Genomic DNA, 27,159 nt, shown 5'->3' on the forward strand with positions numbered 1-27,159 from the left:
TTAACAGGCCAAAAGACTGACAGGAGACGGCGAAGAAAAACCAAAACCAGGGACACAAGCTCAGGGCCCACCACAAACTCGCAGGGCTTTCAAGAGGGGACCCTGCCTCTTAGCAAGCGTTCTACATTCTGGCCATATCGAAGTGACAAGCCACAACAGTTTTAGGAAAAAACACAGAATTCTGTCAGATGGGCGTTCTCCAGTTTCCGGGAACCCTCCTCAAACCCGGAGACATCTGCTTCGAGAAACAGTCGGGTAAGACTGAGCTTTATTTCCAGTAAATCCCAGAGAAAGGTGGCAACAGGCAGGGCTCGCTTCAATCCTTAAATGTTGTTTTCTATGGGGGCTGGAGAGATGGCTGCTCTTCCAGAGATCCTGGGTGTGATTCCCAGCAACCTAATGGTGGCTCACAGCCTTCTGCAATGAGATCTGCTGCCCTGTTCTGGCCTGCAATCACAGAGCATTCATAATTTAATAAATAAAATTTTATTTTCTGTTTATGGGTGTTTTACCTCCACGTAGGTCTGTGCACTATGGATGTGCGCCCAGAGGCCAGAAGAGGGCATTGGATCCTCTAGAACTGGGGTTGGGAACTCGATCTAGGTCCTCTGCAAGTACTCTTTAACAGCAGAGCCATCTCCCAGCCCCTAAACCTATTCCCAATCTTGGGAGCTTTAAGCTGAACCTCACTGCATAGCACATGCTGGCCCCAATTTCATGACCCTCCTTGGTTTTCCTGGTATTACATGTATGTGCCTACCATGCAGAATTCAAAAGCTCTGGTGCCTGCTCCCCGGCCCCCACAAGCAGGAACTACCTACCAGGAGGAGTCACTCACTTTCCTCGGGGTTGCAGCAAAGCTCTCAAATGGATAATGGATACTTACCCATCACCCCAAGTTGAGGGGGAAAAAAAAGCAGTGGCAGCTGGTGAGTCACACACAGCACTCACCCTCTGGAGAGACATCTGCTACTACCCTCCTTTGGGAGAAGGAGGGACAGAGATGCAGAGCCTGCTTTTTGTTTCAATTTAAATGCACGCACACATGAGGGGGGTGGTGTTCATGGTGTAAATGTGGAGGTCAGAGGACAAATTGTGGGAGTTGGTTCTCTTTTTTTTTTTTTTTTTTTTTTTTTGAGACAGAGTTTCTCATTGTAGCTTTGGAACCTATCCTGGCACACTCTCAGTAGACCAGGCTGGCCTCCAACTTACCAAGATCTGCCTGCCTCTGCCCTCCGAGTCCTGGGACTAGGAGTTGGTTCTCTCTTCCTTTTTTTTTTTTTTTTTTTTTTGAGACAGAGTTTCTCATTGTAGCTTTGGAACCTATCCTGGCACACTCTCAGTAGACCAGGCTGGCCTCCAACTTACCAAGATCTGCCTGCCTCTGCCCTCCGAGTCCTGGGACTAATGGTGTGTGCCACCACCGCCCGGCTAGGCCTCTTTTCTTAAAATAATTCTACCAATACTCAGGTTAGCACATACGCCCATGCACAGTCCTGGGGTGACCACACCCCAGGGAGTTATGTCCCACCACAAGCGCGCGCACACACACCTAATCCAGACGGAAAGACCACACAGACACAGTTTTCACAGGAAGACCCTCTTTATTTGATTAAACAAAAATAAAATAAGCTGCATAGGAACAATTTTAAAGTCCAAAGAGACACCGGCTTTGTTTTAAGGCTGCAGTAGCTGATACGTCTCCTTGCTACTTCTCCAGCCTTCCCTGTGGAGCACAGAGATACATTCAGAAGCCTGTCAGCTCACAGGAGGTTTGGAACTCTTCTCCATTGACTCTTCACCTGCTCACTGCCCGTCATGCCTGCGGCTAGCAATAGTAACATTTAAGGTTTTAAAGGTAAAAGTCCAAAACGCAAGGAAAGGGACTTGCCCCCCCATTAAAAAAAAAAAAACACTTTTGCTTTGAGGTTTGGGGGAAATTCCCCTAACCACCCACTGCCTTGATGAGCTCTGAAATGCCACAGCAATTCTAAAAGTGGCAGAGGCAGCTGGAATCCCAGGTGGGCTGCTGCCAGGGAAGAATGCTGGCAGTCTGCTCCTTCAGCTTGTTGTGAGAAGAACAGACTTAATCTGGTCACCAGGCAACAAGCCTCGGTGAATCCCACCCAGATCTTAAAAAAAAAGGGGGGGCGCCCCACCGAGCTGCGTAGTCTACAGTTACTGAAAAAGTAAGTTCCTTTTTTCTTCCCCCTTGGCTGACCAGGCACGAGAGCTAATGGACAGTATTCAACAAGATCCATTAAAACAAAAACCGAACAACCCTCCCACCCACAACTACATGTAACGTGCTAGTTAAACATCGCTAAACCACCCACCCTCACCAGCATTGAAAGGGAAAAGACACTTTACCACCCTAAAAACAAGAAAGCCCCATACATATGAACAGTCTCCCCCTAAAGGAGTACAACTACACAGACGGCTAGAACCAAAAGCTGGTCACAAAGTCAACGCTTTGCTGCCACGAGAGCCAGTGTGCTCTGAGATAGCCTTAAGATACGACCTGAGCTCGTTAAGTTAATACAATCATTAAAAGGAGGTCTAAGACCATGTGGATACACAAAAACATTTAGAACCATTGCTGGTTAAATGACGATGGAAAACAGCCCACCAGGCTGCATCTGTTAACCCGTAAGACCAATTTTAAAAATAGACATTATTGAGGTATTTCTTCACGGTGACATTTATTCATAAACCCAAACCCAGTTAACTCTGGTGGCCTTCAGGAGGCTCTCACCCAGGTCGACCAGAAGGTTACCGGGATGTACAGAGGTAGGTTAACAGTACAGCATTTCCTGATAATGTGCTTCTCAAATTTATCAAGTATTTAACAAAGAAGAAAAGGGGGGAGGGGCACAACAAATGTCAAAGTGTTGCCTTTGGTAGGAAGAGCAAATAATCAAATCAAAGAGCAGTGCACACATCCCCAGCCATTGCAGACAGCCACAAATACAATCATGAAGCCAGAGGTTCTTGTTCCCTTCAAACCCTGAATGCTCCCCAAAAGACCTTTAGGGTTCCAACTAAAAGGGCATGTTTGTAGACACTCCTAACAGATACAACAGCTTTCTCTTGTAGTTCTCCATCAGGCCAGAAAAACTTCCTAATACTGTATGCAGGATTGGGTCTGTGGCAGGGGGAAAGCAAGATTGGCCGAGAACTACCTGGATGAATGACTACACCGACAAAACGTCTCTTGTTCAAGGTCAAACGTTTCTCTACGGAAAGTCAGTTCTGGATCCCTAAACTGTTTCCTCTGAGGCAGCCTGCCCACTCCCCATCGGAGTAACACTAACCCGTTTCAGACCCAGCAGGTGCCGACGTGAGGTAGATGACTTTGCCGTGAGTGAGGTAGAAAAATTTGCGTGTAACCCAATCAGTGTGGTGAGGGGCGCTGTGTCCTGTGACCCTGGCCCACACGAAGTCAGAGAAAGCCCTTTAGTGTCAGGAGGCCCCAAGCCTACCTAACGTGCACAGGTGATGTGTCAGCCTTCACCACAGCCCCAGACTGTCAGAACCTCTCAGGAGAGAGATGTTCTAAATAAATACGTTTTGGCACCGCTGTCTCTCTCTCTCTCTCTGTATACATATGTTCATTATTTCTTAAACAACAGGAAAAAAAAAAGCCTAAAAACTTTGGCATACCTTTGACTACCTACCAGAACACAGTAACCTTACAATCTTCCAAACCCAGAAGACAACACAAACAGTACTATGCTGCTTCAAGCCTACAAGACCTCCCAACTCCAATAACTAAGCTTTGGCTTAACCACAGTGACAGACTGAACCACCCACCTCAAAGTGCCTGCACATCCTTTGGCCCAACACCAAGTCCAGTTCTGTTTAGGGTACCCTTGTATGTTTCCCCAGATAAGTTAGACTTAAAGAGGGTATCCACGAGGAGTTTAGTGCACTCAGGGGACGGCCCAGACAACTGGCCGGAGCCACCTTTAGGAGTCACCTGCCAGCTGCAACAGAGCACCTCTACGGAGGCAGACAGGGTTGCCTCACGAGGTTAGTCATTTCTTCTATACTTTTGGAATGTTAAGCAGGTGGCAAGCAGGTGTTTAATACTCAAACTTAGATGTGTTCACTTCCAATAGGGACCTCCTGGTCCTCACCCTCTCCAACTTCTGTCACCTAACCAGGGAAGGTCTCCATGGGGACGGCTGCCTGCCTGCCTGCCTGCCTGCCTGCCTCCCGGGACCCGGCCCAGTCTCTCTCCGGTTGTACCCCACGCACACACGAATGGCATCCTCACATGAGGGTGCACCAAGCATGCTTTGTATCATGATATGGGACAGTCCACTATTACACTCTCCAAAGTGCTTAGCACCAGAGCCCCCACAGGCCAGGAGTCAACCTCAGGAGGCCACAAATGGCCACTTGTTTCAAAAACAAAAGTTCTCCAAGTGTGACCGTGTCTCTTAGAAGCCAGGCAAACACCATTCTGGATACAGAAAGGCAAAAGAGCGCCTACCTCTGAGGACACACCCACCCTGCTCTAAGCCTGTGACGGCCTATCCACTTCTCTTTAAGACCCAACCATTTCAGCCATGAGGTGGAAACCTGGACTGAGCGATCAAATCCTAAGTAAAACATCAAGTATTTGTATTTGTCGTAATTCACCAGAAAAATTTCCCACTGAACAGCCAGCATTCCTGCCATAGGTAAGCTGTGAGGAGGAACGGCAAAAAACTAGAATTAGCACTGAAAAATAGCTTTTCCCTGGCCACAATTAAAATCCAGTTCCTGAGAATGTTAGTTATCAAGATCCATTTTTTCGGATTAGAATCATCATTAAGGATGAAAAGTCAGTTGCTTTGAGTGTTTAAGAACATGTTGGGCAGACTGGGGGGGGGGGGGGGGAGTTGCCTCCCGGTTACTCTGCCCTATAAAAGTCATGTTAACACTTAGGGGGCATAAGAAAGGCTGTAAGCATATGAATTGGAGAAGGACCCACCATTAAATTTTTTTTAGCAAAGGAGCTTGTGCTCCTGTCATCATTCCTGTAAGTGGGGAGTCGGCAGCCAGAAGCTACTTTTGGGGTTCCCTGATTGTGTACCATTCTCCCTGATGAAGCAACTCTGACACCCGCTTCCCCATTTTGGGTCACCCAGAAATCCTGAAACTGAAAGTCATGGGAATGGACGCGGTAGTTCATACTGGCAAGTTAAAATGTCCCCGAGCAATCGGATTGGTCCATCACCACCTTCTCCTTGGGATGACAGGAAGTAACCGCTCCATTTATTACCTTTCTTCTTTTAAAACCAAATCCATTCTGGACAGAAAAACGATCTTTTGGTCTGTTTCGGGCAGGAGCTCTTCCGTCCTCAGCCAGCGATGGGAGCCCCTTTCGAATCCGATCTGATTTCAGTAGTGAGGAGTTTGGGGGCTTGGCCGGGTCCTCATCCTCAGATGATGATGTCATCGACAAGATCCAATCTGAGGGTCGCCACAATCAGTCTTTAAGTGGCACGGGAGCCACATACACCCACGTTTCTATTCTTTGGTACAGGCTTAAAAAGGATATATATTGTGTCCTGCACTTTGGGTTAGTGGGGATTTGGTTTACAAATGCTTTACATTCAAAGGCCTTTGGGGGTAGGGAGTGGGGTTCATGTTAACCTTGAGGTCTGACTCCACTCAGGTTCAAGGATCCTGAGGAAAAGAAAAAGAGACCTGAGCCAAGGGGGCGGGGATGGGGCTCCTACTTCTCATTCAAACATTCTTCCATAGTCCCTGAACTTCCAAAGCAGGAAAAAAAATTGTGCTTTTCAAATAAAAGTTTATCCCTTTGCCTACTCTACACTCCTGCAGAACGTTCACTCTTGGGACGGGATCCCCGCCCTCCTGAGCAGTCCCTGATGTGGGGGCGCCTCCCTTCTCCAGCAACCACCATGCCTGTGGCACCCGGTCCACATCTGGAAAGCCCCTCTCTGAGAACAAGGTTGACTTATTTGCTTATACCTAAGTCTTTCTAAACAAAACACAGAAACTTGAGAACACTTTTAACTGAGAGTCCTGAGCTAAACTTACTTTTCAGAAAGCAAACTGGGAAGACAGCGTTCCCTGGGATGCCAGGTGTCAAGTCCAGCTTTCCCCGCCCCAGGCGAAGACGGCTTTGAAACACACGCAGCGCACGCACACATACACACACCCCTTTCTTAAGCAGAAACAAAAGACCAGACACCTAAAATATGAATGGTCTGCTTTTCTTGGCTAGCAAGCCACAGCCATCCTAGGGATGAAGATGTTAGACACTGAGGTAAACCCGAGAACAGAGGAAAGCTCTGTTGCAGCATTTAAAAGAGAAAAAAAAAAAAAAAGGAAGTTTTTTTCCCCAAGAAAGATCAAACAACCTAACCCATGCACACAGTACTCCCAAGAACACAAATACTCTAGAACCATGAATTTTAAATCCTATCTTTCCAACACCTTACACTTTCCTTTTTTACTTAGTAAGGTTTTTTTTTTGGGTTTCCTTGGCTCAATCTATGAAATGCACCCCACCATATGCTTCCAGTGCCCTCGAGGATGCAGGAGCGCAGGCCTGTGCATTCCATACCCTCAAGAGGGAGGGAATGCAAGCATGGAGGAGCAAAGAGGGCTGCTAGCAGGGCCATGCAAAGATCTGAGGTAGATAGAAAGTATCACTTCACAGGCTCCATCCCTGCACAAGAGAATTACATTCATCTGTTTAAAAAAAAAAAAAAAGATGAGGTAGGACTTAAAGCAATGTTGTACTTTTGTTCTCTTAAAAAAAAAATAAAAAAGGGGAGGAAAAGTAAAAGAAATATCCCTGAGATGATTTCTTCTTTGAAATTAAAAAAAAAAAAAAAAAGAGAGACACACATGCACACCCTAAACACGGAAACCCAGAAGATGCAATTAGAAGATGAGGATTCGATTGTTGCCAAAGTCCACCACGACGATCAATCCATCTGGGGTGACCGCAATACCCGAGGGGCGGTCCATCTGTCCGAAGCCACTGCCTTGAGCACCAAACTTGCACAGGAAGCTGCCGTTGGCTTCAAACATCTGCACCCGGTGATTTCTGGAGTCGGCCACAATGATTCGCCCTTCCTGGTCCACAGCCACGCCCTGAGGTCGGAGGAACTGCCCGTTGTTGCTGCCCTCGGAGCCCAAGAAGCGTGCTGATTGGCAATCAGGGTGAATGACCAGGAGCCGGTGGTTGTTGAAATCGGTGACTACCAGGTGCCCCTCATGGTTGAAAGCCACGCCCCGTGGCGAGTCAAAGTGCTTCCAGAGAGACCCCTCGAAGCCGTACTTATTCAGGAAGACCCCGTCAGGCCCGAACAGCTGTATGCGGTGGTTCCGGGTGTCCGAGACCAGGATCTTGCCCTCGGAATTCACTGCTACGTCCCACGGGTAGTTGAACTGCCCGTTCTTGGTGCCTTTCTCGCCGAACTTGAGGAGGAACTGGCCCTCGAAAGTGAAGACCTGGATGCGATGATTGTCTTTGTCCGCCACCACGATCCTGCGGGAGGCATCGCAGGCCACCCCGGCGGGCCGGTCAAACTGCCCAGGCCGGGAACCTAGGGTACCAAACTTGTGGTGGAAGGAGCCACAGGGTTTGAACACCTGGATGCGGTTATTGCTGCGGTCAGCCACGATGATGTAGCCCTCCTTATCCACACTCACGCCCCAGGGCCTGCACAGCTTGCCCTCACTGTCGCCTTCGCTGCCGAAGCTCAGCCCAGGGAGCCCGATGCCCGCGTAGCTGCGGCCCGACTTGACCACCACCTTGAAGGGGCTGTTCTCTATGTGCTGGTTACACAGGGTCACAGACACCAGGTGCTCCCCCTCGAGCTGCGGCCTGTAGCTCACCACGTAGGTCCCGTTCTGTTGATCACTTACTTCTGCCCCGAACAGGTTGCCATCGGGACCCAGGACCACAGCCGACATCAGGTCACCCCCCGAGAGTCGAGGCTCGCCGTCGTGGTCGTAGCCCATCACGGTGAAGGAGGCGACTTTGCCCTGAAGGGCCCGCTTAATGCCATCTCCTGTGGCTTTTGTGAGCGGGGCAAAGGCCCCGCTGCTCACGAAGCCGAAAGACTTGAGGGCCAGGTACAAGGCTTGGTCAGGGGGGGTGAACATGACTCGATCGTCTTCCTGGGGCTGCAGGAGGCTCCGGATGGTCTTGAGCTCCTGCACCTGGGCCAGCATCCGGTCTCGGGCCAGCAGGATGTCCAAGGCCCGGCCCTCTTCCAGGACCTGCTGCACAGCACTGACGGTGCTATCCAGCTTGTTGAGGTTTTGACGAAGCTTCTCCACCTGCAGGTATAGAGACTTGGCCTTGACCTGCCTTATCTTCTCCACCTGGAGATGGGAGAGCAGAAACAGACTCAGAACCAAGCACAGAGTGTGTGTGAGAGAAACCCACGCCGAGACCTGGAGTGGAGGCACAAAAACCCGAATTACGTGGAACTAGATCTTACTATCTGACAAACAAATCAGAACATTCCTTTTGCATTCAATTCAATTCTTCAGTTCCGTGGCTCTGAGCAAGGTGACTGCCACCATCAGAAGCAACCCAATTCCAGGTTTGCCTAGCACCAAGACTGGCCTGAAAGCTATGAGGCCCACAACAACTTTTCTGAGGTCTAGATTAAAAAAATAAATGTTAGCCGGGCGTTGGTGGCGCACGCCTTTAATCCCAGCACTCGGGAGGCAGAGGCAGGCGGATCTCTGTGAGTTCGAGGCCAGCCTGGTCTACCAAGTGAGTTCCAGTACAGCCTCCAAAGCTACAGAGAAACCCTGTCTCGAAAAACCAAAAATAAATAAATAAATAAATAAATGTTGCTGTTTTAAGTGTGTGCATATGAGTGCGGGTACCCACAGAGGTCAGAGGGGCTAGATCCCTGGGAGGGGTGTGTGTGTGTGTGTGTGTGTGTGTGTGTGTGTGTGTGTGTGTGTGTGTGTCTGTCTGTCTGTCTGTCTGTCTGTCTGTCTGTCTGTGTCTGTGGTGTTAGACAGACTCACTAGATAAGCCAGGCTGGATTTGAACTCACAGAAGTCCAACTGCTTTGTGTTCCTCCACAGCAGGCCTTAACTGTCAATCTGATAAAACTAGACTACCTGGGACAGGGTCTCTGTGGGAAAGTCTAGATCATTGTAGGCTAGCTATATGGGCCTGTCTGTGAGGTATCTTTCTGAATTGGATTCCCTGGAGGAAGAAGGCACACCCCAAAAGCTAGCTGGACCACTACCACACACACATTCACCTCTCTCTGCTCTGGAACGTGGGTGCCATGCTGCTTTTTACTTTCCCTCAACCACGGACTATATAACAGAATAGACTCTCCTTTGTTGGGATATTTTATTGTACCAACAGGAGTGAAATGAGGATGAGATGGAGGCGTCTACGAAACGAGCAAGTTTATTGAAGAACAGGGACTCCGAGGGAAAATAGACATGGTCTAATAACACACGGGGGGAGGGGGATGGCATCTTCCAACCTCGCCAAAAGAACCGCTACAGAGCTAGGTGTGGCAACACCCACCTTCAATCCCAGCACTTGGGAGCGGGAGGCAGGGGAAAGTGCATCTCTGACCTTACACAGTGAGTTCCAGGAAGCCGGGCGCCTACAGAGAGACACCCAACTCAAAACAAAACAAACAAACAAACAAAACCCTAGGCAAGCCAGTGAGGAAGGAGCACAGCCAAAACAATGCCCCAGAGCTACCACGGCCACCAGGGAATCCAGAAGAGGGGCTTGCTAGCGCCAATTCTCACTGTCTGACACACAACATCTCAGGGCCTGACAGCAACGGGGTTGTTGTAGAACAACCCCAGTTCGATCCACATGACAGTCCTTGTCAAGAGGCTTACAACTATCTGCAATCCCAGCTCCAGGAGAGCCACACGCTCTTCTGGGCCCTGTGTGCACCTGCAACTCACATGCACAAAAGCCACACTCAGCACACATAGTTAAAACAAGGGCGGGAGAGACGGCACAGCACTTGAGTGCGCAGCATGGAATGTTCTTGGCCAAAGACCAGGGTTTGGTTCCCAGCACCCAGGTCAGGAAGCTCACCTGAAACTCGGGCTCTGGGGAATTTTATGCCTCCACAGGCATGAGTCAAATGCCCACACAGTTTTTATTTTATTTTACTTTTTTGTTTTCATTTTTCGAGACAAGGTTTCTCTGTGGCTTTGGAGGCTGTCCCAGAACTAGCTCTTGTAGACGGATCCGCCTTGCCTCCTGAGTGCTGGGATTAAAGGCATGCGCGGGCCGCCGTCACTGCCCAGCGCCCACACAATTTAAAAAAAAAATCTTAAACTAATTTTAAGGGAACTAAGACATTGTCCCTACCATTGTACTAGCTCAAAATAAGCCACCTGACAGTCACTTTTGCAGCCCTGTGTTCAGAATCAGGGTTGAATACCGGCCTGTACTGTAGGTAGCCCGAGCTGGCCGTTCTTCTCGGGTGGGGGGGACACACCCAGCATGGCTAAGGTGCTGCTGTGAGTGGATTGGCGAGTCTTCCCAGCTGATTCTTATCTACTGGCCCTCCAGAGCTCTCCCCTGCCTTCAACAGGAAACACACTCCCCATCTCCCCGCCCCACCCCCCCACCCTCAGCAAGTGGAGGCTTTCCACATGGGGTCAGGAAGTATAGACAGCCAGGACACCAAAAATAAGGCCTGTTTCCTATCCACCCCTCCCTCTGCTAACAAGAGCTCCGATTGTCTCCCTCTTGTCTGTCTCCTTTCCAGGGTGAGCAACAGAAAACCTGAGCCCTGCCCCATCCTGGATACTGGGGCTTCTGAAAGGGTTTCTTGTTGTTTCTCTACATGAATGACATCCAGCGTTCCAGGGACACCTCCCTCCACCCCATCTTTCTGGAAAATTACCAGCTGTTCCAAACATAGAACTCGGGCCTCAGATCAGAAATGAAGCTAGAGAGTTCAGCACAGGCCAGACTAGGGGAGCCGCGCACGCCATTACCTTCCACAAGAGCTCACACTCGCGCTCCTCCAGGGCCTTCTTGTGGCGGGCTGTCACGGCCTTGACCTCTGACTGGACCACCTTTGACTTCATCTCAACCTGTTCTGCCACAGTCTGGGCCTGCTCGATGCTCAGCTAGAAAAGCAAACAGGAACTTTAGGCACTGGAAGGGACCCCACTCCTTGCCTGAGACAGAAGCTTCCGTCGGGCCTTGAGGGGCTCAAGCTCGAACAATGTTGCTGGCACCTGCGGAGGTGGAATTGAAGAGTTGAGAGGTGGGTCTCTCTGTGTTTCAGAAATGGCGCCTCCGGTGAGTATCAAGACTATTAAGGGAGACTGACAACAGAGTCAAATACTGGGAATGAGCCTCGGATATAAAGTTTACAGCTCTCTCGCCACAGATTTCAGATCTCTTGGAGTTACTCCCTGAACCCGAAGACTCTTACAGGTCAGCATGCCAGGGAGGGGCCTCATGGCACGCTGACATGGGTTAGCGGCTTCTCCCGTGCATCAGCTGTCAGCAATCTCCCCTGACCAAACAGGAACCAACACAATGTGCACTGTGGGAGTATCACCTGATCTAACCTAAGAAAACCATCAATCACGCCCTGCAGCCAGGGGCCCTTCATCTCACCCACCAGCTCAGTATATCAGCTGGCTGAATCCGACATATTGTTCATAAAAAATTAATCCAGAAGGGCTGGTGTGTTTGTTAATATTACATGAAGCGTCTTCAAAAAAAGCCCCACCCACAAGGATTTCTTTGAGACACCGAGAAACAGGATTTTGGCTGTCAGGAGCCCATTTTAGAGCAGATGGTCTGACCAGGTGGGCACAGAAGGTGCAAGCGTCGCGTGCACAGCCAAACCCCCGGGAAAGCAGCGGACAGGGAAAGCAGTGGGAGAGCAGTGGACAGGGAAAGCAGTGGACGGGAAAGCAGCGGACAGGGAGAGCAGCGGACAGGGAGAGCAGTGGTAGGCATTTACCACAATCCTCTCAAACCCTGGTTGACAGCAACATGAGAGAAGCCCAGGATAAAACGTGCAGAGAACCAAGCACCGAGTCACACACTGCTGCTGCTACCCGGGGCTCAGCTCTTGGCTGAGGCATGTAAGAAACTGAGGGTGTGTGTGTGTGTGTGTGTGTGTGTGTGTGTGTGTGTGTGTGTGTGTGTGTGTGTGTGTGTGTGTGTGTGTGTGTGCGTGCCACTCAGGTGATAAGTATGTATACACACACATAGATAGGCACCACGGCACACACGCAGGGGCATGAGGACAATTTGACCATCAGCCTCTCCTTCCACATTTGTGGGTCCCAGCCACGGAACTCAGGGCGTTGGGTTTGGCAGAACTGAGCCACTGGGCCACCTCACTGGCCTCCAACATTTCTTATTTTGTGTCTACCGATCAGTTGTGGTGAGATCCGCAGAACAGAAAGGAAACAACCACCAGTGACATTCTGTGACCCCGGTGCAGCCGTCACTGCCACCCAGAACTCTCGTGCTCTGAAACCAAGTCCCCCGCAGGCCCCTTCCTCGTGGAAACCACCTCTCTGCTGTTGGTACAGACACGGATGGCCTGCCTTCTTTTTACAAACACTCTTCCAAGCCAGGAAGTCCAGTACTTATGTATGGCTGGGACTCCTACATGCTACCTCCTGGCCTGGGGGCTTTCGTATGGCTGCCTGTCAACCCCCAAACTGTGAGGTGCTAAGCTGCAGCTGACTCTAGGTGCTTACAGACTGTCCACAGGGTAGGATGCAGTCTCTCTCTTTAACTCACTTTATAGACCAGGCTGGCCTCAAACTCAGAGACCCACCTGTCTCTGCTGGAATTAAAGGCATGTGCCTCCACAGCCAGCCTTGATTTTTTTTAATGGTTTATTTATTACATATACAGTGTTCTGCCTACATGCCAGAAGAGGGCACCAGACTGAATTGTAGATGGCTGTGAGCCACCATGTGGTCGCTGGGAATTGAACTCAGGACCTATGGAAGAGCAGTCAGTGCTCTTAACCTCTAAGCCATCTCTCCAGCCCCGATTTTTTAAAAGGGGTTTTATTTATTTAATGTTTACTACATGTATAAGTGTTCTGCTTGCATGTATGTATATGAATCAGGTGTATGCCTAATGCTGGCTAAAGTCTAAAGAGAGGGCGTTAGATCCCTAGAACTGGAGTTATAAATCATTGCAAAACACCATGTGGGAGCTAGGACTTTAAGAGCAACAAGTATTCTTAACCACCCAGCCATCCCTACCCACTCCATCTTAATTTTTTTAAAGGAGTTTGTTTTTAATTGTGCGTGTGTGTAACACACACACCTTCAGATTTCTCTTAATTAACCTCTGGGAAGTCTATGTTTCTAAAGGAAGTTACCTTGGGAGTGGGGGTCCCCTTTTCCAATACTTGTAATGTGAAGCTTTCCGGCCTGAGTGGCACATCCTATATATAATTCCTAAGATCAGAATGCAGAGGCAAGTGGTTCTGAGTTCAAGGGCAGCCTGAGTTACATACAGATCCTGCATCCAAAAAAAAAAAAAACAAGATCGAGTAAGCAGCAAGTGCAGAATGGCCGACACTACTCTGTGCAGGTGGGTCACCAACACCCACAGTGAACAGGCTAGCTGACCCTTTTTCAAGACAGCACAGGGTCTCTCTGTGAAGGCCTGACTGTCCTAGAAGGGGGGCGCAAGGGGAAGATGAAGGACTCTGTATATATGCAAATGAGGGGCCACAAGTTAGCTCAGCAGGTAAAGGTGCCTGCTGCAGGCTGGGACCCAAATGGTGGTGACAGGTTCTCTGAACTCCACACGAACACAAAGGCACATGCATGCATTTCCCACACACAGCTAGCTGGCAAAATGTACCAAACGCGCTTACATGTGTTAACCAGATACCACCCGCATGCCAATCATCACCTTTAAAGTGATTTTCAAAAATGCAATAGCTGCGTCTCACAGGTCTCCTGGCTTGATGAAAACCATTACGGTAAGGGACCTGGGAGGGGAGACGGCTTGTCTTACAACCATCATCAACCGGAAAGGCGGCACGGGCCGCTATAGTGGGGCCATTTTCTGAGTTGAGGGTGCCCCTTCTTAAATGACTAACTTGTGCTGATGCTGGTCAACACTCTATGCAAATGCGTGGCCCCTACAGAAAGGACCGGTGCAAAGTGGGAGCGATGGCCCTTCTCTCACCTGGGGAGGACAGCCACGCCCCTCTTGGCCAGCTTCACTCATCTGCGTCTTAGGACGTCCCCGGAGGCCTTCGTGTACCTATCACCCCCCGGCTGTACTTACTGGAAGCTCTGTGCCTTTCAACGGGCAGAAGGGATTTAAAGGTCTTGTGGCACCCGAGCAACTTAAAGTAAGGGCCGAGGAATTCCTCGGGATGGTGAAGAGGGCTTTGTACAGAGGTGCAATGGGCCTGGGCCTGAACACACGGCCGCAGGTACTGGGTCTGCAGGGAGGAAGAGGCCTCGGTGGCGGCGGCCTTTGCAGTTAAGAGAGATAGATCTCTGTTCCAAAACACGTGCTGCACGGAATACTCATTTTAAAAATGTGTTTTATGCCAGGCGGTGGTGTCGCAGGCCTTTAATCCCAGCACTCGGGAGGCAGAGGCAGGCGGATCTCTGTGAGTTCGAGGCCAGCCAGGTCTACAAAGTGAGTTCCAGGACAGTCTCCAAAACAATACAGAGAAACCCTGTCGGGCTGGAGAGATGGCTCAGAGGTTAAGAGTGTTGACTGCTGTTCCAGAGGTCCTGAGTTCAATTCCCAGCAACCACATGGTGGCTCACAACCATCTGTAATAATGCCCTCTTTTGGCCTGCAGGCATGGATACAGACAGAACACTGTATACATAACAAATAAATAAATCTTAAAAAAAAAAAGAAGAAGAAAGAAATCCTGTCTCGAAAAAACAAAAGAAACCAAAGCCGTGTTTTACTTTACTTTTATGTATGAGTGTCTGTCTGGATTTACAGACACTTTTGACCGGGCTTAGAGAACTAACTATGATCTTCTGAAAGACCATTAGATGGCAACAGAGGGCCATGACGCCAACTGTGCATACCAGCTGGCTCCTGCAGGGCAGCCACTACTGACACTGGCCAAGGAGTGGGAGCCTCGAATACACACACGGGACTCCCACCGTCCACTCTTGACATCTTCACCACATTAAAATCAGCTACCAAGCAATCGGATGTGTTCAGTGCCCGATTCTGCTTCTATGGACACCAGGCACTCACGCCACACATTAACTCTGCAGGCAGAACAGCCATACACATAATAACAATTCTTCAAAACTTATCTTAAACTTTTGAAGATGGATTAAAAAAAAAAAAGTCCTAGATGGGTGTTGGTGGCGCACGCCTTTAATACCAGCACTCGGGGGGCAGAGGCAGGGGAATCTCTTGAGTTCAAGGCCAGCATCATCTACAGAGTGAGTTCTAGTACAGGCGCCAAAGTCACAGAGAAACCTTGTCTCGAACACCCCCCTCCCAAACAACAACAACAAAGTCCTAATTTGAGCCGGGCATTGGTGGTGCCCTCCTTTAATCCCAGCATCCAGTGCTTGGGAAGCAGAGGCAGATCTCTGTGAGTTCGAGGCTAGCCTGGTCTACAGAGCGATTTCCAGGACAGCCTCCAAAGCAATACAAAGAAACCCTGTCTCAAAAAACAAAAAAGACAAAAAAAAAAAAAAAGTCCTAATTGTTTTTTCTAAATGATTTTTATTTTATGTGTACTAGTGTGTTTTGCCGGCTACATGTATGTCGGTGTGAGGGAGTCGGATCCCCTGGACCTGGAGTTACAGACAACTGTAAAGATGCCATGTGGGTGCTGGGAATCGAGGCAGGTCCTCTGGGAAAGCAGCCAGTGCTCTTAACCTTGTTGCCGAGCCATCTCTCCAGCCCCCACTGAGGAAGACAGAGAACTACTATCTATGTTCAATGGACACAGGTGCTTGCCAAAGTCTCATGACCTGGAATCCATATGGTGTAAGAGAACAGACTCCCACAAGTGTGCACATACACACAGGCACACCACCCAGGAAAAGTCATAAAATACAGACAATGAAAAGCCCTAAGAGCTTTGAATGCATGGGTGCATTGGTAGGCCCCCTCCTGATGGGGGGGAAGGGGGGCGCTTGGGATTCTCTTTATAGGGTACCTAATATTTAAGGACTTGTTGGGTCTCTCAAGGCAGCTGCCAGTGCAGGGTCACCCAGAGACTCTGACTGGCAGTCAGTGGACTAAGCCGTAATTTAATCAGATAAAAGCCAAGATGCCTGTGGAGATTCAAGCACACCAGCAAATATTGAAGGTGTCAGACAGGAAGGCTGGTGGGAAAAAAGAGGTATTGGGGTACCCTCGAAGCCCCTCAGAGAAAGGCCAACCAACCAGGCTTCATATGCCATGGTTTTTAACTGCTGAGTCCAGGGCCTGGCAGCAATTTGGTGACAGAAACATGGTCAGTGACCAGCAAGTGTCGAATCTTTTCTACACTGTGGTTATTACCTCCAAAGTGGAGGAGGGAGGCACCAGGCAGCAAACAGATCAATTTTGGGAAAAGGAATTGCTAGGGAAAGCTTATTTTCTAAATAAAGCTGGAGGGCTGAAAGTGTGAATCAATGGAAAACTGAACATTTTGTTTATTTTGTTTTTGTTTTTCGAGACAGGGTTTCTCTGTATTGTTTTGGAGGCTGTCCTGGAACTTGCTCTGTAGACCAGGCTGGCCTCGAATTCAGAGATGGGCCTGCCTCTGCCTCCCGAGTGATGGGATTAAAGGCATGCGCCAGCAACGCCCGGCCTATGGAAACTGAACATGTCTAACAAATGTGAGGCCCCAGCTCCTCAAAGAGATGAGAGTCGTGTTGCACACCTTTAACCCCAGTACTCCACGACAAGAATTTGAGGCTGGCCTTTTGCTTGGTGAAACCCTGAATTTCAGGAGGGAGGGAAGGGGTGTGTGTAGATGCTTGAAGGCCAAAGTGGATGTCAAATCAAACAGTTACAAAGAGCTGTACTGCCAGGCGTTGGTGGCACACACCTTTAACCCAGCACTCAAATTTATTTATTATCTATACAGTGTCCTGCCTCCATGTGTGCCTGCAGGCCAGAAGAGGGCACCAGACCTCCTTAAGGATGGTTGTAGCCACCATGTGGTTGCTGGGAATTAAACTCAGGCCCTCTGGAAGAGCAAGCAGCCAGGGCTCTTAACTGCTAGGCCATCTCTCCAGCCCTCTCCATTAACTCTTGACAACTCCCTAGAGTGGCTGAGCACACAAAGCAAAGAATGTACAGCGTTAGATCTATCATGTTCATTGGCCGCCTGGTTGCTATCAGTCTCTATGGAGACCCAGATGTGATGGCATCCTCCCTTAATCCCATCACTTAAGCAGAGGAAGGAGATTCTTCCCTGAGTTCAAAACCATCCTGATCTATAAATCAAGTTCCAGAATAGTCAGGGTCCATAGGAAAACCCTGTCTCAATCTAAAAACAAAACACCAAGGGCAGAAATGGAGTATTTAAGAATATACAAAGACCTTAGGATAGGCAGGAGATCGCGTGGCATGCTTGGTAGAGCAGTAGGGTGGCAGGTGGGTGCCTGCACTGAGTAGGACCCAGGGAAAGGCATACTGTGTGCCCCAGCCCCTCCCCCCATGCAGCTCTTATTCCCCAGCCAGGGATGACACCATACTGAGTTAAATAGTTCTTAGGGAATTCCAATTGTAACCACATTATCTGTGGAGACAGACATATCATCACAGAGCAGAACAATGGAGATACAATAACTTAAGAAATGGGGGCCAAAAAAAAAAAAGCCGGGCGTTGGTCTTTAATCCCAGCACTCAGGAGGCAGAGGCAGGTGGATCTCTGTGAGTTCAAGACCAGCCTGGTCTACAAGAGTTAGTTCCAGGACAGCCTCCAAAGCCACAGAGAAACCCTGTCTGGAAAAACCAAAAAAAAAAAAAAAAAAACCACACACACACCTCCGAATGTGCTTATGCAGAGGCAGAGGTTAAGTTAAGAACACTTGCTGCTTTTGTAGAGGACCCAGGCTGGTTCCCGGTTCCCACTGCTGCTCACAAACCATCTCAGTCCAGTTCAAGGGACCTGGCACGCTCTTCCATACATGCACATTAAAGAAAACACAAATTAAAAAAAAAAAAAAAAGAAAAGAAATGGGGGCTGGTGGGATGGTTCAGAGGTTAAGAGCACTGACTGTTCTTCCAGAGAACCTGGGGTCAATTCCCAGCACCCACATGGCAGCCCATAACTATCTGTAACTTTGTTCCCAGGAAGTCTCGTTACCCTCACACAGACATACATGTAGGCAACACCAATGCACATACAGTAAATAACTTGCACATAAAGTAAATAATTTTTTTAAAGAAGCAACAGAGGGCCACTACACAAACCTAATGTTGTTTTTCAAGGCTTGCCTGGAATTCTAGAGCTCCAGGTTAGGAGACACCAGGCCCCTCAGCTGTACAGACGTTTGAAAGAAAGAGGAAGAGGGGATTCGTCATGTAAGAGCACTGGCTACCCTTGCAGAGATCCCAGGTTTGGGTCCCAGCGCCTACACGGCCACTCTCAACACTCTGTAACTCCCAGTTCCGGGGGGAATCTGATGCCCAGAAAACCAAAAACAAGGAAAAAAAACAAACCTATGCAGTCCCAATCCTGGTGGCAGGACCTATCCTGTCACTCCAGAAACATGTTCTTTAACCCGTATTTGAACAACGGGTTTGAACATTAGGAGAGGAAAGAAGATCTAATCAATAGGAAAAGACCACTCTAATGTCACACATACAAACCTGACGGCTGCTGGGAACTTAAATATTCTCAGTTAGACCTTCAAACTCAGCCAGGTGTGGCAGCGCACACCTGCAACCCAACACTCTCGAACTGTCAGCAGAGCGCTCAATTCTGTAGTATGCCACCCAAAAGATGACCTTAAAAAGCTGCTTAGCCTAAATACTTCAAAAACATAGGTAATGAGCTTCCTATACAATTTCTGCTGGAAATTTAGCAACGTTTCTCTTCTTTCAAGCTTATCTTGTAATTCATGGGAAACATGTCCATAATTTCCTAAACACCTGTCACGCAGAATAATAGACAGGAAGAATTAACATCAATCAACTACGTATAATACCACTGTTTAACAATGTAGGAGAACTTGGCCAGATTCTTGAAATGTCACACATGTCCCTCCCCAACCATAAAAGGAATGATGGCAATTCAAGGACAAGCATTTAAATCACAAGGCTTTATGACTGGGGAAGCTTCAAGCCCCAGTAAGTAAATCTGGGCGTCAAATGACTGTGCCTAAAGAGAATCAGGTGCATAGTCCCTGCAGCCCCAATGCAAACCCAATGCTTGCCAAACAAACCTCTGCCAATCTAACCCAGCAACTCAGACCACGAATCTGCCCTCTTCTGGACACTGCTAGGACCACAGTAGTCTGGATGTCATAGTCCACGACCCCTGCCTGCCCATCTTTCACACGCCCTCCAGAAGGGACAAGGGAGGTCTGAGTACATGACTGACCTGGATAGCTTGGCGGCCCTGCTGCACATCAGCCAGCAGCTGGATGGTGAGGGCCCGTGAGTCCTGGAGGGCATCCTGGAGGTAGGCGAAGCTGTGGCCCCCGTGGCGGCCCAGCGTGCACTCTCTACAGATGGGAACAGAGCAGGTGTCACAGTATAGATGCAGTACCTGAGGACCAGAAACAAACACAGGTGTGAACAGAGGGGAGGCAAAAAAAAAAAAAAAAAAAAAAAAGCCCAACTCACCTAGATCAAACCGTCCTCCCCCGAGCATTTCATGTCCCCTCCCTCATCGAGGCACAAGACTGTCTGTCATAGGTGTAAACACTTGGAGCCCATGGTCCTTCCCCATGCCCGATGCCCCGAATCAGGGGGATCCCCACCCAGGTGCCATCGGCTGCAGCGTGAGTCAGAGTCACAACTCAACTGCAAAGTATATAGAGCAGCCTTGCTGGCGGGCTGGTGGGGTCCCCTGTAGGCACTCCCGTGTGAGAAACAAGGTCAGGAGGCAGTATAGATGTCTTCTTCCAAGCCCTCAGCAAGGTGCGGTCAGCACTTGTCTGTCTCCTGGGCACTCCAACAAGTTAGTTACAGGATGAAGTTTTCAGAATCAAGGCCAAAAGCTAACTAACCGTAAGATCTGCCTGCCTCTCTTCTCTGCCAAATTATTCCGAGTAGTTGAACCTGGGAGGCAGCCAGGCCCATGTGCTGGGGAAGGGGGAGAGATGTACTGGACACCCCTCACCTGCTGACAGGCAAGAGGCTCTCAGAGCAGGAGAGAGGGCTCGGGATGGAAACCAGCCACTCTGCTGGATTGATTTCAAGAGTAGCTGGGGGCGGGGAAAGCTGATTCTCGACACAAGGAGTCAATGCGTGAGCTGCATTCTTTGCCACACGCGGCAACACACTTAAATCTCATCGTGAAGACAGGAGGTGCTCTGGACCACACAGCGGGAACACTTTGAGCCAAGCCCCGGGCTGCCCGCCCCACCCGTGACAAAACACCACATCGTGTTCGGATCCTGGAGGAGCCAGGAAAGGCTGGAGGAGACACACGCACACCCCTGTGGGGAGAGGTGGGTAAGTTACACGGGGGTCCCCAGAGTAGAGCTGAGAAAGAGCCAAGTGAGAAGCTGCTGTCTCCCGTGCCTGCATCCCAAGACAGAAGATTCGGATGTTCTGCTTAATCTCACAGATCTTTTGTGGGATCCGCACAAGGAAATGTTGACTGTGACCAGTTTTGATCACTTTCTGGACTACATGGTAGGATAAAACCAGGCATCAATCAGCTTTTTAAGCAAGCCTACCCTTTAGACATAACCTGGTCCTTCCTCCTTGTCTGCTAATCTGAAAATCACCAAGAGAACTGTAGATGACCAACCAAAAGCAGCTGCGCTGAATCACCCAGCGCAATCCCTGCAAGTTTCAGTGTGGTGCTGGCCCGAAAGCCGTTGTACTGGGTTCCTCCCCTGGTTTCTTCCTCCCTCCCTCCATCAGCTGAGGCAATAAAGGGATCACTCCCCTCCTGAAGTGAGGTGTGAAAACCTGCCACCTTCCCTTCCTCCACAGGCAACTCTGGGAACTCTATGTGGACTGACCAAAGGCGCCCTTGCTTTCCCCAGATGTGAGCAAAAGCAAATGGCCAGCCTACAGGGCTCTCTATAACCAGAGGCACCTCAGGCCCCCAAGCCTGGACCACCTGCCCAGGGACTTGCTCTGACGTGCTTGGGAAACAAATGGGGTTTGGCTAGGTCTCCCCCCCTCCAACCTTTCTAACCTTAAAATCCCAGGAACCACCAGCCTGTCTGGGGTAGCCAACAGGAAGCAAAGAGCTTTCAAGCAATTCTGGGCTATGATAAGAAACCGATCTCTGAGTTGCAATTGTCCAAGTGTAAAGAAACTCCCAGGTCTTTGGGCTTGTCAACCCTACAATAGAGCTTACATGATGTCAGGCACAGGAGGCTCCCTGATGCCTTACAGTAAGCCTGGAAGGACTCCGGGGAAGAGAAATTCTGGTGAGAACAGGCAATGGTGTCAAAAGAATGGATGTGCAGAGACCAAATGCTTCCAATGAGTCAAGGGAGTGAGTCCCACGTGAAACGCGGCCCGGAATCCTATCACAAGTGGATGGGAGCAAATCCAAGGAACGGGGACTCGGACAAGCAAAGGCGCCCAAGTGGCTGCTAACATAAGCCACAGATGCACAGGACAGCCTCGCATGCTTAATAACTAATACAACTACAACTTGAGGCCACGCATGGCCGCTAACCCATAAAGCAAGAGCCATGTCTTAGGTCTTCCAGTTATGAGTTGGAGTTAAAATTAGGGAGCATGCCAGGCTTCCGGACCTGCCATTTCTAAGACAGGAGAACTGCAACACACTCAACAAGGCAGGCAGGCAGGACACCAGGAAACTCTCTCCCCAGGCCTTGGATGATTAAATGAATAGACTAGGGGCTAGGGAGATGATTCGGTGAGTTAAATGCCGGCTGCCAAGCCCAACAACCTGAGTGTGTTTCCCGGGACCCACCCATGGTGGAGAGGTCAGACTCCAAGCTAATCCCGCTCTCCACACAGCCTGCCTCTAAAAAGAAATAAGTGCAATTTAAAGCTATAACGGGAGGGAAGATCCTTGGAGCCAATGTGTAAGGAAAAACAAATTACACTGAGCTAGGTAGAGGAGCCTGTGGTCCCAAAAGTGGCGGCCACTACCAGGGAGCAGGAAAGGAAGGGTGGAGCCCACTGGTGGCAGGAATTCCAGGGCCTACGTGCCGCCTGTTTGGGGCTACCCTGGCAGATGCATGGACACGCCCCCTCGGGCCTGGCGACAATCTGGCTGCTCTAGCTAAAAGGAGCTGGCCTGACCTCTGACCCTCAAGTGACCACCCCCTTCCCTGCCCCCAGCTTCTAGAACATCCCACCCCTCCCTGCCTTCCTCTCCCAAAATTTCTAAAATACCAAGCAGAGACAAAGACCTAGGAATGCGGGCCCGGTAGGAAAGGAACGGGGGTGGGGGTGGGGTGGGCTGAATAAAAAAATAAATAACAACAAAAGGTGGGCAGGCTGGCCGGGGCACCTAATGACAGAAAGTGCTTTGTTGGTGAAAGAGATCCAGCGCGTGTGGACTTTTTGTTTCGGGTTTATCTCCCTCTTTTCCACCTTCCACCCAGCACACGTCGGGGGACATGCTGCGAGAATTCGGGCAATGGTTCTGAGCACAGCAACCCACATCAGTGGGGGGAGGGGTGCCCTGATCACCACGTGGTTTAAGCTTGTCAACGTGCCTTGGCTGAGGTACAGAATCAAGTACTGTCTATGGTTTTAGTTACTTAAATTTCTTTGAAATTACAGTCAGTATTCTTTTAAAATTTACTTGGTCTCTCACAGAGGAAGGCCTCAAGGGCGCTCGCGCACGCACACACAGGCCAGTGACCTATCTATCAGGCAGCACAGGGGCCCAATCCTTGGCTGCACACAGACAACAGAGACTCGCTCAAAAACCTTGAGCCGAACTCCAGAGCCACGAAAAACATCTAAAGAACACCAGGACCGAGCTTTGCTTACTGCCGGGCTGGTGAGGGGGTTCGTAGGGAAAGGAGCTTACTGCCAAGCCTGGCAGCTGGAGTTTGAGCTCAGGGACCTGCCGGCTCAGGAAGTTGTCATCTGTCTGCTGCTGGGTGCGCGCACAACAAACAGATACTTACAAAAGGAGAGCCAGGGGGAAAGCAGGCAAGCCCTCAGGGGGGGGAGGCAGGGGGAGGCAGAAGGAAGCCGTGCGGCCACTGACATTTCTTCGGCAGAAAGAGAAGCGCGATTCACAAGCTTTTTAAAGACAGGCACTGCTGCCGGGTGTGGTGGGCATGCTTTTTAGTCCCTTCGCCTGGGCGAGACAAAGGCAGGAGGATCTCACACAGGACAGCCAGGGCTAGAGAGACACGGTCTCAAAAAGATAAACAGCGAAAACGAAAATAACAAAACAAACTTCAATGTAAGTAAGTAAATGTAGCATCTACCCAACACCAGCAATAAACTAGTACTACATGTCATAAGGCTGCTTTGGGGATTTTTCTCGTGTTTGTTTTTTGTGCGGTGTTTTGCTTGCAATGCCCTCAGAGGACAGAGGGGGCGTCAGATTATCTGCAAGAGCAGCCAGAGCCGTAATGGCTGAGCTATCCCTCCACACCAGGTTTGCTTGTTGCTTTGATTATATTCATTCTAGACCAAATGCCTCTACCTCCCCCCACCCCATGCTGGGGTTGCCAAAGTACTCCCCCACCCTCAATAAGCCTTCTCCAAACCCACAAATCTCCCCTATTCAGAGTTCCCCAGAAGCTGGAAGGAAAATAGTTGGAAGCCAGCACAGGTAATGCAATGCAATGAGATCTTTCTTCCTTTCCTTCCTTCTTTCTTTTTTTCTTTTTCCTTCTTTCTTCCTTCCTTCCGTTTGATTTGTTTTTGCTTATTAAGATGGGGTTTCTCTGGTTGCCCCGACTATCCTAGAACTCACTCTGTAGAGCAGAGGCCGGCCTCTTGCCTCCCAAGAGCTGGGACTCAAAGCGTGTGCCATCATCACCTGGTTGAGGCCAATTTTTTCAAACAAACAAACCCCTCCAGTCTGCTGCTTGATTTCTAATGACACCTCAAAATATCCTATATTACATAGTATATCAGAAGGTTTTGGCACAGTGCCAGGAATGGAATCCGGGCTTTGCACACAGTGGGCAGGCTCCCTCCTACTGCCCTACTCTCCCAACTTAGACCAGAAATATTTAGCATAGGTTTGTGTTTGAAACACAGTTTCACACTGCAGTCCAGGCTAGCCAGAAACTTGCACCATCATTATCATTAACATTAACATTATCATCATCATCATCATCATCATCATCATCATCATCATCATCATCATCATCTCTGCCTGGGATTACTGGCCAATATCGGTGCCTGAGTCTTCACTTACTAATCCTTCTAGAATGTTCTGGAACACTCCTTCATTGCTGAATAGTTGCAGAGTGTTGTATGAATAAATTATAGCTAATGTAACCGGTACCCGGTGATAAAATTTTTAAACTTGCTGGATGGTGGTGACGCATGCCTTTAGTCCCAGCAGGCAGAGGCATGCAGATTTCTGAGAGTTTCAAGGCCAGCCTGGTGTACAGAGCAAATTTCAGAACAGTTTCTCTGTTACACAGAGAAATCCTGTCTTAAAGTTTAAAAAAAAAAACTAACGAGATGGAAGAGATGGCTCAGTGGTTAAGACTCCGTACTGCTCTTCCAAAGACGCAGAGAATTTGTTTAATTTTCTGTGATGGAGGCAGGATGGAGACAGAGTACCTCCAAGTACTTATGTAGATTAACCAGGTTAGCCCCAAATCCAGAGGTACTGGGATCTGCCACCAGGCCCAGCTGCACAAATGTCTTCCCATGAGTAACACTGCTGCGTGTTTTGTACATACGAACAGGGTTGTGAGATACCTCACTACATATGGGCGGCTTACCACCATCCCTGATGACCTGAGTTTGAATCTTGGAACATGGGTAGAAAAAGGAGGCTCCCTCCCACGAGATGTACTTTGGCCTATCACATGACTTGTGTCCTGTGGCACACGATGCTGCTTCCAAAGGTTGTAGTCCTGCACACTTGTGTTCCCAGCACGTCAGGGGAGACAAGATGATCCCTGAGTTCAAGGTCACCCTCAGCTACTCAGCAAGTTCCAGGCCAGTCTGGGCTACACGAAGCATAGTCGCAAAAATGAACAGTTGGAGCGTGAACACCTTTGGTCCCAGCAGCTGGAAGGCAGACGCAGGTTGAGGCCAGCCTTGTCTCACATACTGAGTTCCCAACCTGCCAGAGCTATATAGTGAGACCCTGTCTCAAAAAAACATAAGAGCCAGGTGCTGGAAAGATGGCTCAGAGGTTAAGAACACTGGCTACTCTTCCAGAGGTCCTCCAGAGGTCCTGAGTTCAATTCCCAGCAACCACAATGGGGGTTCACAACCATCTACAATGAGATCCAGTGTCCTCTTCTGACCTATAAGCAGACATGCAGGCAAAACACTACACAAAATAAATATTTTTTTAAAAACGTAAGTCATAAGTAACTAAGAACTCCATCAACTAGGTGAGATATGTGAACACACACGGGAGACAAAGAGGGAGGGAATGAGTTACTCGTCCAGTCAACTGCAAAGATGAGTAGGCGTCCCTCATCCTGGAGAGGGTAAACCAGGGTTGCAGCCGCCTCATCCTGAGGCAGAGGTGGTCACACAGGCATATAACCCAGCTTGAGCTCACAACCTCCCAACACCAGCTCCAGGGAATACAATGCCCTCTTCTGAGGCCAGCAGACAGTAAGCATGCAAGTGACACGGTGTGCAGGCATACATGCAAAATACTCATACAACTGAAAATAAATCTAAAGTTAGTAACAGAACACCCCCCCCCCAAAAAAAACCACCAGGGAGGTATCCAAAGACACCGCAGGGTGAAACTCAGAACCAGGTTCCTCTGTGGCACTCTCTCTAATAAGGACCCTATACATGAGTTAGCTCTGGAGGCCCCACATAATTTGCTTCTAATGGGTTGTGGCCATTCTTTCCGCAATGTCCCGTCAGCTACTGCTTTCCCCTTGCCCTCACTTTAAATACTATCTTAAGTTCTGTCTCACCCAAGGCAAGCAAGGACCAGCTCCCTAAAGGCTTGGGGGGGGATTAAAAAATTAGAAGCCCCTGTCCGATTTACAGCACCCTTGGCCAGGGGGTCACACAAAGCCTATGAAATCATTAGCGTCCCAGCTGCCGCCCGGCAAGCATCTGACCTCTGGTGTTCTAATGAGCAGTTTATGCGGCTTCCAGGCGGAAATAAGAGATCTGTGCAAACAGGGAGATCGCTGCTCATGTAAATTATAATTTTCGAACCAGACCCACCTAGGAAGGCCAGTATTTTAGTCTCTGTTGCTGCTGCCTCCAAAGGGGGTGTTGTTTCTTAGTCGGCTGAGTTCTGGGCAAGAAGCGGGGATACTTGGGGACCTGACTTTAGAATGGGGTGGGCTCAATGGGTGGCCTGGAACTCAGTACCCTCCCCTTCCTAACAACAGGACACTACCTGAAACCCTCAGTCCCCCAAGAAACCAAGGCTTCCTTCTGAGGCCTGCTACCTGCTGGGGGGAAGGGGGGCAGTGGAGATGGGTCAAAGACCAACAGACTATTATTAATAAATAGGGCTTGGGACATAACTTACTGAGTTCTACACACACAGACAGACACACACACACACACCCTAGCAACACCAAGTTTTATAAATATTCACAATGCCAAGCTTTCTACTGCCAAATATAAAGAACCATTTCTTCCCACTAAATTCTGCATCCGGGTAGCTGGGCTCTTGCATTACTCCGTGGCCTCTGATTGGAGTTAGTGGATCAGGATCCTGGGGTGTAAAGGGTCCAGACTCAGCTTTCCTAAGAGGCCCCAGTTCCTGGTTACAGGTCCCATCCCTTGGCAGTGTTAGGAGCTATTGCCTCCAAGGAAGGCTAAGTCCGGGTGTTTGCAGGACTGTGTTTAAACTGAGACAGGACTATTTCAGAAACAGACTCCATATAGCCTCTCAGCTCTGCTAA

At 49.4% G+C, this 27,159-nt stretch overlaps 1 protein-coding gene across 1 annotated transcript in view; it reads right to left on the reverse strand.

The window, feature by feature from the left end:
• Positions 1 to 1,584: 1,584 nt before the first annotated feature.
• Trim71 (tripartite motif containing 71) overlaps positions 1,585 to 27,159 on the reverse strand; it is a 54,470-nt gene continuing 28,895 nt past the window's right edge. Inside the window, exons 2-4 of the mRNA XM_040740188.1 lie at positions 19,545 to 19,712; positions 10,993 to 11,127; positions 1,585 to 8,361 (exon numbers count right to left, since the gene is read on the reverse strand). Of these exons, the coding sequence (XP_040596122.1) occupies positions 6,910 to 8,361; positions 10,993 to 11,127; positions 19,545 to 19,712 (1,755 nt within the window). The 3' untranslated portion in view covers positions 1,585 to 6,909. The remainder of the gene's footprint in view (positions 8,362 to 10,992; positions 11,128 to 19,544; positions 19,713 to 27,159) is intronic.

The sequence above is a fragment of the Mesocricetus auratus genome, unplaced genomic scaffold, assembly GCF_017639785.1.
Source record: "Mesocricetus auratus isolate SY011 unplaced genomic scaffold, BCM_Maur_2.0 Super-Scaffold_100691, whole genome shotgun sequence".
In the NCBI taxonomy this organism is placed as follows: domain Eukaryota; kingdom Metazoa; phylum Chordata; class Mammalia; order Rodentia; family Cricetidae; genus Mesocricetus; species Mesocricetus auratus.